This window comes from Rattus norvegicus, chromosome 5 (genome assembly GCF_036323735.1).
Source record: "Rattus norvegicus strain BN/NHsdMcwi chromosome 5, GRCr8, whole genome shotgun sequence".
NCBI lineage: Eukaryota > Metazoa > Chordata > Mammalia > Rodentia > Muridae > Rattus > Rattus norvegicus.
Genome location: NC_086023.1, coordinates 131,950,531 through 131,967,542, shown reverse-complemented (window position 1 = coordinate 131,967,542; position 17,012 = coordinate 131,950,531). Strand labels below are relative to the sequence as shown.

The 17,012-nt window shown below is 44.9% G+C and overlaps 1 protein-coding gene across 3 annotated transcripts in view; it reads left to right on the top strand.

Annotated features, from left to right (window-relative positions):
- The first annotated feature begins 1,137 nt into the window (after positions 1-1,137).
- Positions 1,138-17,012, top strand: part of Slc5a9 (solute carrier family 5 member 9) — a 29,038-nt gene continuing 13,163 nt past the window's right edge. The window contains exons 1-11 of one of the 3 annotated variants that reach the window (XM_063288113.1): positions 1,138-1,331; positions 1,526-1,603; positions 5,633-5,850; positions 8,054-8,125; positions 11,378-11,482; positions 11,793-11,957; positions 13,135-13,240; positions 14,047-14,127; positions 14,359-14,564; positions 14,753-14,888; positions 15,060-15,167. In XM_063288113.1, coding sequence (XP_063144183.1) covers positions 5,692-5,850; positions 8,054-8,125; positions 11,378-11,482; positions 11,793-11,957; positions 13,135-13,240; positions 14,047-14,127; positions 14,359-14,564; positions 14,753-14,888; positions 15,060-15,167 — 1,138 coding nt within the window. In that variant the 5' untranslated portion in view covers positions 1,138-1,331; positions 1,526-1,603; positions 5,633-5,691. Of the gene's footprint in view, positions 1,332-1,525; positions 1,604-5,620; positions 5,851-8,053; positions 8,126-11,377; positions 11,483-11,792; positions 11,958-13,134; positions 13,241-14,046; positions 14,128-14,358; positions 14,565-14,752; positions 14,889-15,059; positions 15,168-17,012 lie in introns of those variants that run through there. The other 2 variants (XM_063288114.1, NM_001395128.1) reach the window with 2 other exon arrangements.

Here is a 17,012-nt window from a genome sequence, read left to right as displayed (position 1 = left end):
GCTTGAACCTCTTTGAAGGACCTCCATGGTTGTACTTCTCCCAGAAGCCATGCTGGCCCATGACTTGTGCTTTGGCAGAGGACCATGTTGATGTCCAAGGAGGTCCATGGTAACTGCTGAGGTTGGAGACCATGTGGATATCCTGTGGTCTGTTCTATTTGTGGTCTGTGCTGTTGCCAGAAACCATGTAGAAGCCCAGAATTTATGCTCCTGTGGACTATAAAGAACAAGAAGGACACTCTCACAGTGATATTGATGACTACAGATGAACAGTTGAGAAAGAGGAAAATAGAAATCCTTTCCTCCATCCTACCACTACCCCCCAAAAAATAACAACCTACAAAGGAAGCTATCAAATAAAGTCCTTAAAATTTGTGGTAAGGATAAATGTAGCTCTTCAAAATTGATGGCTCTGGAGGGGGTACAGGTCGAGAAGGACTCAGTTTTCCTTAGTGGGCTGGCCACGTAGAATTTGACCATGCTCCAAGTGGGTATATAAACAATATAAAATGGACTTTACTTTTTTCTTTCTCTTCTTTTTTTTTCCTTTTTCTTCTTTTCAGGGAAGGTCACAAGAATGGAAGAGAAGAGAGGAGAGATGAGAGGGGAGAAGTGTGATTGGGGTACATGATGTGAAGTTCAAAGAATCATACAGATATGCTAAAAGAAAAACATAGTTAAAAAATTATAAATTTTTTAAATTTTAAATTTTATAAATTATAAAAGAAATTATAAATCATGATATGGTTTGATGGAGTTGTGTAACTTTTATAACTTTATATTATAGAATGATTGGCTTCATCAAGCTCACATTTGAAGCATGAGATGAGAATGCACGAGCTATACTGCTCATTGTGTTCCAAGCATACAACATGATATGATCAAGCAAAGATACCACGCTATTCATCAGAGCCCAGAATTTGTTCTTCTGGAAACTGAAATGCTGTCTTCCTGCCTTGAGAAACCTGTTTGCCCAGGTGTGAGAACAGACTGTGACCACAACAGTGACAGAGCCTCATACTGAGCTGTGTCTCCCTTCCCACATCCCCTGGGGGCCTGGGCAAATCTGAACCCAAACAGTGTGTTCACTGTATTACAGAATCACACCTTACCACAAGAGCAGACACTGTCTCTCAGAAACCAAGGCCCAGTGACTGGAGTGAAATTCAGGGCCTTTCCTGCCACCCTTTGGAGAAGAAGCCAGGGCTCCTTCTCAGTCTTCTGTGATTGGGGGAAGTTGTTAAATGCCACACCTTGGCACTGAAGAGCTTGAGGCTCAGACACTAAACCCAGGATATTTTGACTAGGCCAGGCTGCACAGGTTGTTTTGGGTGAGTAAAATATGAGTCTCTCTCTCTTTCTCTCTCTCTCTCTCTCTCTCTCTCTCTCTCTCTCTCTCTCTCTCTCTCTTCCTTCTCCATTTCTGGTACTCTGTTGCCATCTTTCTCAGACTTATACATCTACATTCTTTCCCCTTACAATTAAGCATCAATCTTGTACACATAGGGTCTCCTTTTTTCTTCAGGAACCATCTGGACACTGGAGACCCCCAGAAACTTTGCCTTCGACAGTTGGAGAGAGGGACCAGTGAGCAGAACAACAGGTATCCACTCTGGCCCTGCAGACCATGTGATCTCCTTGCCAGGATCCAGACCTGGCCCTGTGAGAGTGTCTTGTTCTATGGTGGGATGCTGCTGGTGTTGCTCTCTTAGGGGTAGCGTACTCTGCAGTGGTATGGCACAGCCTGACCTGGGCCTTACATGGTTAGTGAATGAGATCTGGGTTTGAACTGAACTGAACATGGGCACGTGAAAAAAGCATCCCCAGGCCTGAAGGTCTGAGAATTACAAAAGGCAGGGCGGAGGACTGAGTGAAGACTGCAATGGTAATCACTGGCATGGAACCAAGACCCAAACCTGGGGAGCCTCCCATTCCTAGTTTAGCTGCATTTGCAACCTGCTCTGAGCTCAAGTTGGAAGGAACAGCACAGAGCAGATCTCTAGCCAACCACAAGCAAGAATAAGTCCTTCTCTGTTCTCTCTCTAGAGACAGAGGGTAAGGAGAGAAGGGAGCATGGTCCTGAGCACCTTTAGAGTTATCCAAGCCCAGAGTCAAAACCCAAACAAGCCCAGGAGTTAACTAATATTTTTATGCCTGAAAATAATAATAAATCCATGTCCAGATGCCACTGTTTGTTATGTAAGCGACCCAGTATTATAAGCGGTAATCTTAAACATTAGTCTCTATCCTTTATTGTTGTCAATAAGGAAGTTGTCAGTAGGGATCCTGGCAAGGACTGGTTTTACAGGAAGAACTTGTATGTAGCCTGGGTACAGGCCAGTAGGAGGTACACAGAGCCTGCCCAGCATTACCAAAGTAAGGAACCCTACAAGGAGACAGGAGTCACGTAGGCAGCTTCATGAATGGTCCTTCCCTTTCATGAAAGAACTGATTGTATAGTGCATGGAAAGGGAAAGGCTGGGTACTTCTCTGATTCCATGTACTCTAAGCCTCCCATCAGCAATTCCTCTGCTTGGTCAAAAACTCCAACTGACCTTTATTGGGGGAAAATATCAGTCCTTTGGGTTGAATCAAAATTGAATATGTTTCACATTAATGGCACTAGGGACTACGTGAGAAGGACTCCAGGTGGTTGAGAAGACCCTAAGGGAAAGAACCATGCAAGTCAGCACACATCTTGCTTAGTAAGAACAGCTAGGTATGACCTTTTCATCTCCCCCTTGCTCTATGCCCTGCTCTGTTTAACTATAGCACCAGCTGCCTCATTCTTGCCTATCACACACACTGGCCTCAAGAGGAATTTCTAAAAGACCAGTCTCATCACATCCCTTCAATGGCTTCGCTCTAATCATGAATAAAAATAAGACCGTTCGAGAATCCAGGATCTCATGTCTAAGGCAGTCAGGCCCCAAACCAGCAGTTACATTTGGGAAAATGAGCAAGGCACTCTGGAGCTCAGGATGTCCCCAGGCTTCTGAGAAAAGAAGGTGATGGAGGACACAGCACTCACAAATTCCAGAGATGAGGCAAGCATGCCTCACCCCCATCATATAGCCCAGCAGCGAGGAAGCACAGGAAGGATTTTCATCCCAACTCTGAGGAGTGTGGGGAAAGGAAGAGCTCCCAGAAGGTGCCCATAGGCCAGTGCACTATGATAGCTGGCAAGGCAACCTGTTCACTTGTGCCCGGTAGAATGACCAAAGGGGAAATGACATGACAGACACAGCAGGAGAGGCTAAGAGTATGTGCCACATGAACTGTCCAAAGTGACTGAAATGATAGTGATCAAGAATGGTGAGCCTGAGAAGTTATGGGATTCAATACTCTAGCAAGGATTCCAAGAATTCCAAAGTCTTCATTAAGGACCCAGTCAAAAACCCAGCTAAGATGCAGGAGATGGGTCCGATCTCCCATGTACTGTGAGCTGTAGGTGAAATAGGCTGGACTCAGGGAAGTGATCCTAAAGGCAATTTTGTTAAGCTGCTTGTTCATTGGGACATTCTTCTCACATACCTAACTTAGAATTCGGGTCATTTCCTGGTGATAATTGCATGGAAATTCTGACATTTTAGGATTGAACATATAACCTCAATTCAAATATTATTCAGAAATTGTAATGCCAAGTACCCCACACTGTTCAATACTTCATTTAGTCTTTATTCAATAGTTAGACTTCTCTACCCTGTGCATCCTATCCTCTCTAGAGTTGAGTTCTCAGAAGTGCTGCTGCCAAGTCTGGTAGCTACAATCAAAGGAAGAAGAAGAAATGTTCTTGGTACAGAAATTTTGACTTGAGTAGGGCACCCCTGAGAAGATTTTGCTGGAGAACAAGCAGAAAGCTGGCTTTTTTTCTAGGGGCCCCAAGACACTTCAGGTCCTTGGCCTCCAGTATTCAGTGTTCACTGCCATGTTCTGATAGCTTTGATAGTTTGTGGCCAAACCTGCTGGTTTAGGATTAGACCAGCTACAAAACTTGTGGGCTCAACCTCAGGCACTTGTGAGGAGACAGCTGAGGACAGGTGTAGGGTGATTAGGCAGGAGATCCCTAAGGACCCAGATGGCCTTTGTGAGTGGAGAGAACAGAACATTCTGGGTTCAGCTCTCTTCTCCCAGCTATACCCTCATCCTTCTCTGAAGAAATGAGCCACAGAAGCACTGTGCCATTCTCAGGGTCCTGAACTCACACCTAGCCTCTATCCCTCTGGAACAACATCCATGCAATAGCAAGCCTAGTTACCCCTCTTCAAGCAGTGCACCAGGAGCTGTCCTTCATTTGTTGCTTATATTGCTAACAGTGACTGAGCTCCTTACCCCTCTCATTTACCTGATAAATACTTATTTACATGTAAATACATGCCTCTCTGCCCTTCTGTCCTGTAACCCAAATGAATGTTATACTCTATTCTACCTACTCCAACTGGCTACCCTGGCAGATCCATGCCCAACTCCTTGTGGCTCTGGATGGCCTATACTTGTTTTGGGCTAAATGGCCAACCCAAAAGAGGTGCACACCTCTGCTTTTTACTTGCTTTATTCTCTAATTAAAGTCAAAGAGAATCTGTTCCCTACACCCAGGTCTGTGCTTTTCCACAACACACTGAGGTGGGAATTCATGGTCAGTGGGGCCCCTTTACCAACCCCCAACTAGAAACTGGCCTGCTTATGCACAGGAACACAGCACTCACAGATCACAAGGTCTAAATATAACTATTACAGAATGATATTCACAGGCATGCCTCGTGCCTAGTTTTAGGACCCATTGGGTAAATAGTGGCTAATACTGGTTTTTCTGTCTTAGCACTGACCACCCAAATAGCCCAGAGTTTGAAGGGGAACTTGGGATCATATTGGTACCTCCTTATTGCAGTAAGGTAAGCAGGGTACAGGGTGCACATTTATGAGAAGGATGCCTAAGTTTAGAAACAACAACTTGCCCAAAGTCATCACAAGTGTGGTAAAAAGACATGGTAGGGACAAGAAATGCAGCTGCCTAAATCTTAAAAGATGATCTTCTTCAGTGAACGCTACCTTTTCCCAGGTAGACTCTGACCTCAACCATTTCACCTGTCACAGCCAGGGACAGGAAGTGTGAATTGAGTACAGCAAATGTAAAATTGGCCTGCCTTGACACAAATGACCCCATTCTTTGCAAGAAAACTTAATTAAGCTTTCCCTAGGTTTCATTTTCCTCCATTGTAAAAGAGGGAACCTTGGTGAGGGTTAGAAGTGAAGGTCTATGAGGTAGCAATGGCTTTACAAAGATGATCATAGACTCTTCTGTCTTCCCTCTTCAGCCTCTTATTGAGTAAAGGAAAGTTGTATTAAACTGATGACTAAGAAACTGAAACTTCAGCCTCGGATCCACAATCACTGTACTTAGTTCCTCTTCTACAAAGCAGATGCTTGAGTACCTTGATTTCTGAAGTGTGTGTGCATGCAAACACATGTGCATGCAGGTCTATACAATGGCAGCAGGCAAAGAGAGGGAGGGTACAAAGTATGCAGGGGAAGGCACTGCAGCTAGAGGAAATGTGGGCAGGACCTCACATGCCAGCAGAGCTCCTCCCTTTCTCAAAGGCTAATAATACTTGGGTTTGTCTAATCATTAAAGGAAAGGAATGAAGTCAGCAAGACATCAAAGTCCAGCCTTCTGAGAACCAACAGTAACAGATGAGCAAGGAGCTAGCAGCAATGGAACCTGGAGCTTCAAGGGATGGACTCAGAGCTGAGACAACACACCAAGCCCTGGGCTCTGGAGTCAGCCTGCACACCTATGACATCGTGGTGGTGGTCATCTACTTTGTCTTTGTCCTTGCTGTGGGAATTTGGGTGAGTGGGAATTAAGTAATGCTTAAGCCTGACAGGGAGGAAGAAAAGGCTCTTATTTTGAGCTTGGAGAGAAGTAAGAGAGAGATGACTGAAGCCCAGAGAGGCCTATGGCCTGCCTGAGCGATGGATTCATGGTGAATGAGGCAGGTCAGACCAGGAACTCTGACTCCTCTCCCCTTTAGCTTCTGTGAGTCTGACTCTCCTCTCTTCTGCCTCAAGATTCCTAACTCAGAGAAGGCTCATTCCCTAGCCTTCCTCTATTTCTATTCATATCTTGAATAAGGAGCTGGATGCATACTATCTTGGGGAATAGCACTTTCCAGATTCCAATGTTCCTATTGTTCACAGAAACCACAAAACTGAGGCCAGGTACAGAATGTTGAGGTCAGAGGACCCTGAGCCCAGAGCAGTCAGAGCCATATGGCCCTGGGGATGTGGAAACCTTTTAGCTCCCCATGTATTTGCAGTTGACTCTATTGAAAGTTATAATCATTCAGTGACAGGACACATACAAGCACCTGGCACAGTGCCTGGCATGCAGGTTCTGGGCAATAAACAGCGACTCTTATCAACACAAGATTCTGTGGAAAGGTCAGTACCTACTGACTACCGTGAGGTGGATTATCACTGTACTCTGTTAGTCAGGAATTCCTATGGACCTTAGTCCTCTCCTCTGGGGAGGGGTTAGCCCTTGTTTCACAGGCTTTGTATGGGGGAAGAGGTCACTAGGCAGGAGCTCAGCAGCCCCTGTGAGATGGCCAGCGGGAGACCCCTAATTCCTTTTCCTTTTCCTTCCTCTACTTCAAGGATCTCTCTTGTCATATAGAGTCAGATTTGTGGCCTCCCACTCTGAAGTAACTTTTACACCTGTGTCAATTTCCAGTTGTGACAAAATGTTGTAAATCAACTTAAAAAACTAAAGGTATATTTAGGCTCCAGGTTTCCGAGGCCTCAGACTGCAGTCAGCTATTATAATGGATGCATGGGAAGGCAACAGAAGCATGGAATGGAGGAGCATCATTATCTCATGGGTACTGGGAAACAGACAGGAAGAGAGGACAATGCCGGTGACGAGACATAACCTTCAAATTCACACCCCCTGTGACCCACTTCTTTCTAATCTGGACTCATTTTCCATGGTTTCTACCACCTCCCAATAGTCAATTCAATTTTTAATCCATCAATGTATTAGCATACTAAGCCAGAGTCCTCATAAAGCAAACAGTTCCTGGGGCTGGGGATTTAGCTCAGTGGTAGAGTGCTTACCTAGGAAGCACAAGGCCCTGGGTTCGGTCCCCAGCTCCGAAAAAAAGAACCAAAAAAAAAAAAGCAAACAGTTCCTAAAATCTCCATGTCTGATAGTACACTGGGAAGTATTTAACACAAATTGCAACACACCTTTACCCACTCTCAGCCCACATCACAATCTTTCATCATACCCTAACAATCTCTAGACACCCTGAGCCTAACTTATGCCCTCTTCTCCACATCAATACCACAGATTTGGAGAATGCATAGCTATCATTCAAATTCTGCTGGTGTCTTGACCAAAACATTGGTCTCATGTCCCCAGAGAAAGTAGTTACACTCACATCCCAAAACAGGTTATTGACTGACCACCTACTGGCTCCTTCCAGGATCCTCACTGGTCTCAATGGTATGCTCCAACTCCAGGCCATATCAACAAATGGCCCAAATAGAGTTCTTCATTCTGCCCAGTGTTCACAGACCTTGGCCAGACAGCTACGACAATGTCTTCTTCAGTGTAGAAGTCCACCTGGGAAGAAAGAAGAGGCTAGCTCAGGGAAGAGTTGGTCATTATGGCCCTGAAACCGATTCCAACCCATCTTTTGGAAGAAGCTACTAAAAGAGGGGGAAATAAGGAGAACCTGATTACCATCCAGAATGTTTTCACGGCATTCTGTTCTTCCTGAAGACCCTAGAGAGCCATTGCTTCCTTTGCTTTTCCCATCAGTCCTGAGAAATAGATGGTAGGCAAAAGTAACAAAGATAATGTGGCTCTCCCACAGACTATAGTTTAAAGATACTGACACCATCAGTATACAGACAGCTTTACTCTACCTCAGTTCTAGCCTTCTTTGTTCTCACAATGCCTGCACCAAGCGGCCAGTTAATTGGGGATGAAAGGAGAGGACTGTAGAAAGACTTGGAAAATACTAACATATCTGCATATTCTTTCCAGTCGTCCATCCGCGCAAGCCGAGGGACCATTGGTGGCTATTTCCTGGCTGGAAGATCCATGACCTGGTGGCCAGTAAGTAGACCTCCCACCCTCCTCTCCTAGGATATATTCTCAGCTTTCACCACCTATGACCTCCTCTCAGCTTTTCTTTCCAGAATTACATCATTACCCTCCAAATGTTTTTCCCAACTCTGGAATCCTCTCTTGCCCCAATCCACCAGCAGCCTGAGATGTCTCTTGTGTGTGTCACAGATGGCTCTCTAGGGGTTCTTTTGTTCTACCTAGTAAGAAATCAAAGGTAAAAGGGGGCACTTTGTTGATAACACTCAATTCCAGAGGTTTGTAAGCTGGGATTCCAAACAGAAGCTTACAGCTCTATACACTAGAACTGAAGTCTCATGGCTCCAAAGAGTTCTTGTTCTAGGTACAAGGCGCAGGGGTTGTTGTTCTTAGCTTGAAGTTCCAACAGCCAGGGAGTAAATAGAGTTATGTCTCTGAGCTTTGGCTGTTGGGCCCCTTTTGGGTCTCAAACATTTTCATTGATCGAGATTTATAGTCCTGTACTCTCAGCTACCATTCAGCACTTAACAGCCCCTTTGGTGCTCAGTGGTCCCACTATAGTTTTAAGTTTCTTGCAGTGTTTTTTTTTTTTGTATAAGTTTTTAGCCTAAGGTTCTGTGTCACAGCTTTGAACATCAGGGTCATTAGCTCTCAGACAGTTCTGAAACTCAGCTGCTTCCTCACCACTAAAGCTGGTATGTGGTCTAATATCTACTTTTCATGCAACAAAACCAGTATGTTCCCTGAGTAGGAAAAGAGATCATTCGGGCCAAATGTGTCAACACTGAGATGCAATTTGGAGTTTTGGGGGATACACAGGAGAGAAGTCTCCCAAACTAACAAAACAAAAAGTGACAACCGATCAATTTATAGGCCAGAAAAGAAGTGAAGGACATTTTACTCAGAATATAGTTCCCACAGTTACATCATTGTACACACACAACTTCCCGGTCTACTAATCACACTCATTAGATAAAGACCAACCACAAGTCTCACACTGTACGAATACAGACTTTTCCTGTGCCCCTGAAGAGATTCTCCTCCTCCTGTGTTATTGAGTATCTATAGAACAAGTAGTCATCTATCATCCACAAGTCTAGTCTAGCCTAAAGTGTGGTCTTCCCAATTTGGTGCATGCTTTCTAAAGTGGTCATGACCACAGCACAGGCTCCTAAAGTAGCCATGTCTATGGCATCATAGTTGCAGCATCCATCTGAATCTTCAGTGTTAGTCTCTTCAATGGATCCATAAAGCGTTTGAAGCAGCTGAGATAGCATGATGACAGTCTGGCCAATCACGCAATAGGAGCTGCTCAATTGACAGCTGCCCAATTAAAGCATTCAGGCTTAAGAGAAGAATTTGTCAGCTGTCAGTCTAAGTACAAAGCAGCCCATACTCTCATAGTGCCACTCATTCAGAGGAGAAAAGCTTTAAGACTTCAGAAACAAATATCCTTAATAACACTTGATGTTTTCAACCTTGTATCCACATACCCAGGGAAAGTTGAGTTTCCCTCCTCTGTTTTCAAATGTGGGTCTCACAGTGGGCACTGAATCTATCAAAATATATCTGGAGTTTTCTGCTATAGAAATGCACAGAGCTATGTGGGCATATAAACTCATGTAAACAATATAATCAAACCTGGAGTAGAGGAAGCACTGGGGTTACCCATTGCTTAATGAAGTTGCTGGGTCTCAGGCAATAAGTAGATAGGAAGTAGGAATTATTTTCTTGAAAGACTGACACCTACACTTAATACTAAAGAATAGTGATGTGAGACTGCTTCCAACAGTCTCCAAAAACGAATCCCAAACATTTTTAAATCTCATCTCTCTCATCAGACCACACCCAAAATTTCTACTAATCCTTGAAAATTAACTTCCTCTTCCCAAAGTCAGATGAAAGGAGGTCAGGCCTATGTAGAAGCCCAGTCACATCAACTATACACACAGATTCTCACATGCTCATTCATGTACTCATACATTCTCACCTTCTCTCAGTCACACACCTACACCTTAAGGCAGAAAGATGCACACACAGACATTCATAAAAGCCAATGTTCACCTATACTTGTACCGTGCGCCCATTCACACAACCAACATTCACATATACTTGCACAGTGGACACATGTACTATCCCCATTCATTCTAACACACTCATTCACATAATATTACATTTAACAACTCAACTCCCACATACTCTCACATACTCGATTACTCACTCACTCTCTCATTTGCTCACATGTGTAATGCCTGCTATGTTTGCACCTGTTGATGCTCACCATGCCTGTTTGCTTGACACTGCTAACATTCTACTCTTGCTTTAGTCTCTCTTAGAAGGGGGAACAAATAGTCACAACAGTAAGTACAGGGACAAAGAGTGGAGCAGAGACTACCCAATATGAGGATCCATCCCATATGCAGCCATTAAGCCCAGTCACTATGCAGATGCCAAGAAGTGTTTGCTGACAGGAGCCTGATATGGATGTCTCCTGAGAGGCTCTGCCAGAGCCTCACTGATACAAATGAGGGTGCTTGCAGTTAACCATCGGACTGAGCACAGGGACCCAATGAAGGAGTTAGAGAGAGCAGAAGGAGCTGAAGGGATTTGCAACCTCATAAGAAGAACAAAAATATCAACCAACCAGAACCCCCAGAGCTGCTGGGGATTAAACCACCAACCAAAGAGTACACATGAAGGGACCCATGACTCCAGCCACATATGTACCAGAAAATGGCATTGTCTAACATCAATAGAAGGAAAAGCTCTTGGTCCTATGAAGACATTCCCTAATGAAGGGGAATGCCAAGGTGTTGAGATGGGAGTGGGTGGGTAGGGGGGAGAGCATCCTCAGAGAAGGAGGGGAAGGGGTGATGGGAGAGGAGGGAATCCTAGGGCTAGCATTTGAAATGTAATTAGATAAAATATCCGGAAAAAAAGAGTAGAGAAAACCCTGACAGCCTTCAGGAGCCTGTAAATGTTTTGGTTATCTGGAGCAAGAAGTCTAAGGACAAGGAAACTTATGTCTGTTTAACATGATAGACTACCTGAGCTGGGAACCTAGAGTCTCACAGGGCTAATGAGAAATGGCTTGTACTTCTAGTTGCACCCTTATGAGGAGAAAGAAGAACCTTTGGAAATGCTTCCACTTACTTAGCCAATGCCTCAAAAACCTCTAGCTGCTTCCACTGTGAATGGTCCTAAGCCCAGATGGCTTCAAACTAACTCTGACACCTGACCCTCAACCTCACTTGTACCTTGCAGATTGGAGCATCTCTAATGTCCAGCAATGTGGGCAGTGGCTTATTCATCGGCCTGGCTGGAACAGGGGCTGCTGGAGGCCTTGCTGTGGGTGGCTTCGAGTGGAATGTAAGGAAGCTAACCTGACCGCTCCAGAGGGTTGAGGGTCAGAACCATCTTCTGTGCCTGACCTTAGAGATGAAAGATCTCTTGGAAGAACTTGGGCAGCTGTGTGGTAAACAGAAGACCCATTATCTTGATAATTACATCAAGGCCTTAAGAGTTTTTTAAAAAGATTTAACTGAAGTTATTCAGAAAAGCTAGGATGAGGACCCAGGTCCTTCATTTCCTTATTTGGGGCTTTCCCATACAAAATGCTATCCTCAGGTGGGAAGGTCAACTTTTCTACAATCAAAATACCTTCTCTGTGTTCTTCCAGGCAACTTTTCTGCTTCTGGCCCTGGGCTGGATCTTTGTCCCTGTGTACATCGCAGCTGGTGTGGTCACCATGCCACAGTACCTGAAGAAACGATTTGGGGGGCAGAGGATCCAGGTGTACATGTCAGTCCTGTCTCTCATACTCTACATCTTCACCAAGATATCGGTGGGTATGACTCCAAGTTGGATTCCTTACTATGGGCATTATACTGAGCTCACTGATAGCAGGGAAGGAGGGAGGGGAAAGGGGGAGAGGGATGGATGGTGGGAGGGAATAAAAGGAAAGCATGTATAGATGAAATGAGGGATAAAAGAAGGATCCATGAATACACAGAACCTCAGAGAATGCCTCCATCCAGAAATGGGGCAGTCAGAAATGAAAAATAAATGGTTTAAGGGAATATTGATCTTTCATTCAAAACACTATCAAACAAGAGTACATGGTTTCACCTTTACATTAATTGCTGCTTCTTCATTCAGCAACTATTAGTAGCCTAGAATGTTGGAATCAGAAAGATTTCTACTGTCACTTTATTGAACTAAATTCAGAAAACAAATCGAGACATGTGATGTGAATTATCCAAGTCTACACAGAGGAATGACTAGATCTGGAATCACAATTGGATCTTGACTGCCATACCACCAGAGAGTACATACACACATACACACACACACACACACACACACACACACACACACACACACATATTATAGATTCTGAAATCAGTTTATTAAAAAAGTCATGTGATGTGCTGAGTAAATGAACTTAAGGGAACAGAATCAATCACATGCTAGATCTAGCAATCAAATTCCTTTGAGGACCAACATTGTGAGCTGGTGCAAAGCCTATACTTCAAGTCCCACAATAAACCCAAGCACATAGATTATCCAGAATCGATGATTGCCTGCCCAGCCATCCCAACATGCTTGTGCTATGTCACAGAGCAGCCAGCAAACTGTGTGGCTCCTATTCTCCCCTCGCATATGCTGTCTTCTCCATTCCCAGCTCCTAGCTTTACTTCCTCCACCTTCCACTTCCATTGTTAACCTCCTACGTATGATAGACAAATAATTCATGTCTAGATGGTTTGTTTTTCAATCAAAGCATTATACAGTACTATTTTCCTCTAAGTTCTACCAAGCCTTCATGTCTGCAAAGTCATTCCCTAGTGTGGCACTTTAACATCAAGAGCAAACTCATCAGCATGGCACTTCAGTCTTGTCTTCATTGTTTGATGACAGCTGAGGACAGGCTGAGGACACCGACTGAGGTAGGTGACACCCACAGCAACCACCCTGGACGCTTTGGGTGCCATGGACTTGTGGGTGCTGGCTTTCTGCAGACTGATATCTTCTCTGGAGCCCTCTTCATCCAGATGGCCTTGGGCTGGAATCTCTATCTCTCCACAGTCATCCTGCTGGTGGTGACAGCTGTCTACACCATTGCAGGTAAAAATGGGGAAGAGCCATATTGAAATGTAGAGATGATAGGTGAGGAAGGATGCTTTCACTGGGACAGATACAGAAAGATAACGATATAGACATGCAGAAGACTTGTTATCCTGAGAGAAACAGTAAGAGGAAGAGACACAGAGACAAGCAAATGAAGACAGAGGTCTAAGATGAGAGAGCTCACAGAGAAAGATTAAAAGACAGAAAAGGAGTAGGGAGTACATAACGAGGTAGGAAGTACAGAAATGAAAAATCCACTCCACAAAGACAGAGAATGAAAGAGATGTGGGGTGCTGCTGAGGACAGGTTGCACAGGAACAAGGTAGAAGATCTGTAAACTGCAGTCTGGGTCATAGTCACTGTCTCAAAAGCCATGAACCCACTCTGCCCTCTTTCCTTTGAGTTATAGAACTGGTATTCTGCCACACCAGCCCAGGACATAACAACTTAGGGCTCCGTTACTTGTCTTTGAATGATGGGGCCATCTATGTGGGCTTGGAGAGGGAAAGCAGAAAGCCTTGGAATATTAATAGCAAGAACAATGGAGTGTTGATGGTGTGGTGACCAGACCTGGACATGGACAAAGATAGTAACATCAGAACTCACTGGTCTGTAACCAGCCTCCATTTTCCTTGGGTGGGATAAAGAGAGAGAGAAGAGAGGGAAAAGGGTTTGTCACTAAGGTTCCCTGCTAAGAGGTCTCTGTGTCTTCTCTGGTCTCCCAGTGTATATAAACATAGAGGTAGGCCACAGAGAGAGCTCCCATTGATGCTGACTGATGTATTCTCTTCTTGGGTACCCAGGGGGCCTCACAGCTGTGATCTACACAGATGCTCTACAGACCGTGATCATGGTTGGGGGAGCCCTGGTCCTCATGTTTCTGGGTAAGAAAAAGGTCTACACATACCCACCTTGACCCCTAGAACTTTCCATAGCCCAAAGCCATATAAATTTTCTAGGTCAACATTCCATAAAATCAGGGTTCTGACTACTCCAAAACCCAAAGCCCAGCTCCCTTGCCTATTCCCAATCTTTCTATCAGTTCAAACCCAGAGGTTCACATGGGGCTAGGAGTAGGGCCGCAGGCGATTTCTCATACTCTGTCTCTCCCACAGGCTTTCGGGAGGTCGGCTGGTACCCAGGCTTGCAGCAGCTCTATAGACAGTCCATCCCCAATGTCACAGTTCCCAACACTACCTGTCACCTCCCACGGTCTGATGCCTTCCACATGCTTCGAGATCCTGTGAACGGGGACATCCCCTGGCCAGGTCTTATTTTTGGCCTCACAGTCTTGGCCACCTGGTGTTGGTGCACGGACCAGGTAATGTCCCCAGCCTGGCTTGCCCCAGCAGGGGCTTCCTGAAAACCAATAAACAAACACTTCAGTATTTAGAGGATTGGACATTTTCCTGGGACTGAATGAAGGCAAAAGTGGCAAGTTGTAGGGCTCACCTGCACTGAACTAAGCCCCTCTCTGACCTAGCGGCATCCCCACTGCTACTGTTTCAGGTGATTGTGCAGAGGTCTCTCTCGGCCAAGAGTCTTTCACATGCCAAGGGAGGATCAGTGTTAGGGGGCTACCTAAAGATCCTCCCAATGTTCTTCATTGTCATGCCCGGCATGATCAGCAGGGCCCTGTACCCAGGTAAGAGCTAATGATGCTCTCTGTGCATTGTGGGTTTTACAAGTCATTTACAGAGAACTATTTCTGGGATGGGTAAGCTACAGCAGGGGCTGGCAGGATTTCTCTCCTAAGAGAACATTCAAAAAAAATTTTAGACATGTCTAGACATAATGTAGCTCCCTTCTTTTGCAGATGAAGTCGCCTGTGTGGACCCTGACATCTGTCAGAGAGTGTGTGGGGCCAGAGTTGGATGCTCCAATATTGCCTACCCCAAACTTGTTATGGCTCTCATGCCTGTGGGTGAGTCTCAGCTCCCACACCCCTTTCCAGCACTCAGTACTCCTCTAAGACTCATACCTAGGATGAACTGAAGGACAAATAGATGAAAAGAGTGAAGAAAAAGACCCATCTTCATGATCACTCTAGCACATGCACACACAAACACACACCTACCTACACACCTACTCCCTTAAGCTTCCCTAAGACATCTGCTATGTGTTCCGGGTATGGTAGGTACAATGCTAACAGGCAGTTTTCTGATCCCGGGCTTTATATAACTGGGCTTCCCCAAAAGTATAAGTCATGGTGACCAGAAGAGCTGAAAGGAGGTTTGACCAAGCCTAGAGAGGGTCACAAAGAATTATCCAAATGAAGGCAGCATTGCCAAGTCATAAGAAATACCTTGTCAGAGACCGAGAGCATGCGAAACACCATTCCAGGAAGATGCTGCATCTGCAGATGACAAGGGAGGAAAGACCATGCAATGTACCATCAGCAGAAAGGATGAATGAACAGAGCTTTCCATGGGAATGCTATGGCCAAACACCACGCAGAGAAACAGCTTTTGCTCTGAGAGCAAAGAAAAACACTGGATACTGGGGGATTTTAATTCAAACATGAATGATTAGATTTGTGCTTCCATAGGACCACTATGCTTGGAGAATTCAGCATAGAGACAGAATATGGGGGGGGGGAAGTTTGAAGAAACATAAGTGAGGATTCCACAATGCTCCAGATAAACGGCACTGATGACCTGACCTGACCAGGGTGGTTTTAGAGATGAAGAGAAAGCATTAAGTCATTTGTGAAGTAATATTTGGCTGGATTTGATTACTCAGTATCCATTACTGACTAGAAAGACAAAGACCCAAAGACAGTTCCAGTTCTTGATCTTTAGAGGTTGTACTTCGTCAAAGAACTGGAAGGCAGTATATGAGTGGTTATTGCTTCCCTCTAGTAGTTACAGACAGTCAGAGAAATAGCAGAGATAGTGAAGATCCACCTAGGGCCAAGCAGTTAACAAAAAAAAAAAAGGAGAGGAGAGAGACAAGAGAAGGGTCTAGGATAATGCTGATATCTGTGAGGGAAAACAGTAAGGTGTTTTATTTATTTTTTTCTCCATTTTTATTAAATTGGGTATTTCTTATTTACATTTCAAATGTTATTCCCTTTCCGAGTTTCCTGTCCATCTGCCCCCTAGCCCCATCCCCTAGCCCCTCCCCCTTCCCTTCTATATGGGTGTTCCCCTCCCCATCCACCCTCCATTACCGCCCCCCCAACAATCCCCTACACTAGGGGTCCAGCCTTGGTGGGACCAAGGGTTTCCCCTTCCACTGGTGCTCTTACTAGGATATTCATTGCTACCTATGCAGTTGGAGCCCAGGGTCAGTCCATGTATAGTCTTTGGGTAGTGGTTTAGTCCCTGAAAGCTCTGGTTGTTGGTATTGTTGCTCTTATGGGGTCACAAGCCCCTTCAGCTCTTTCAGTCCTTTCTCTAATTCTTCCAACGGGGTTCCCATTCTCAGTTCAGTGGTTTGCTGCTGGCATTTGCCTCTGTATTTGACATGTTCTGGTTGTGTCTCTCAGGAGTGATCTATATCCAGTTCCTGTCAGCCTGCACTTCTTAGCTTCCTCCATCTTATCTAGTTTGGTGGCTGTATGTGTATGGGCCACATGTGGCACAGGCTCTGAATGACCATTCCTTCAGTCTCTGCTCTAAACTTTGCCTCCCTATTCCCTCCTATGGATATTTTTGTTCCCCCTTTAAAAGAGGAGTGAAGCATCTGCATTTTTGTCATCCTTTTTGAGTTTCTTGTGATCTGTACATCTTGGGAAATTCGAACATTTAGGCTAATATCCACTTAT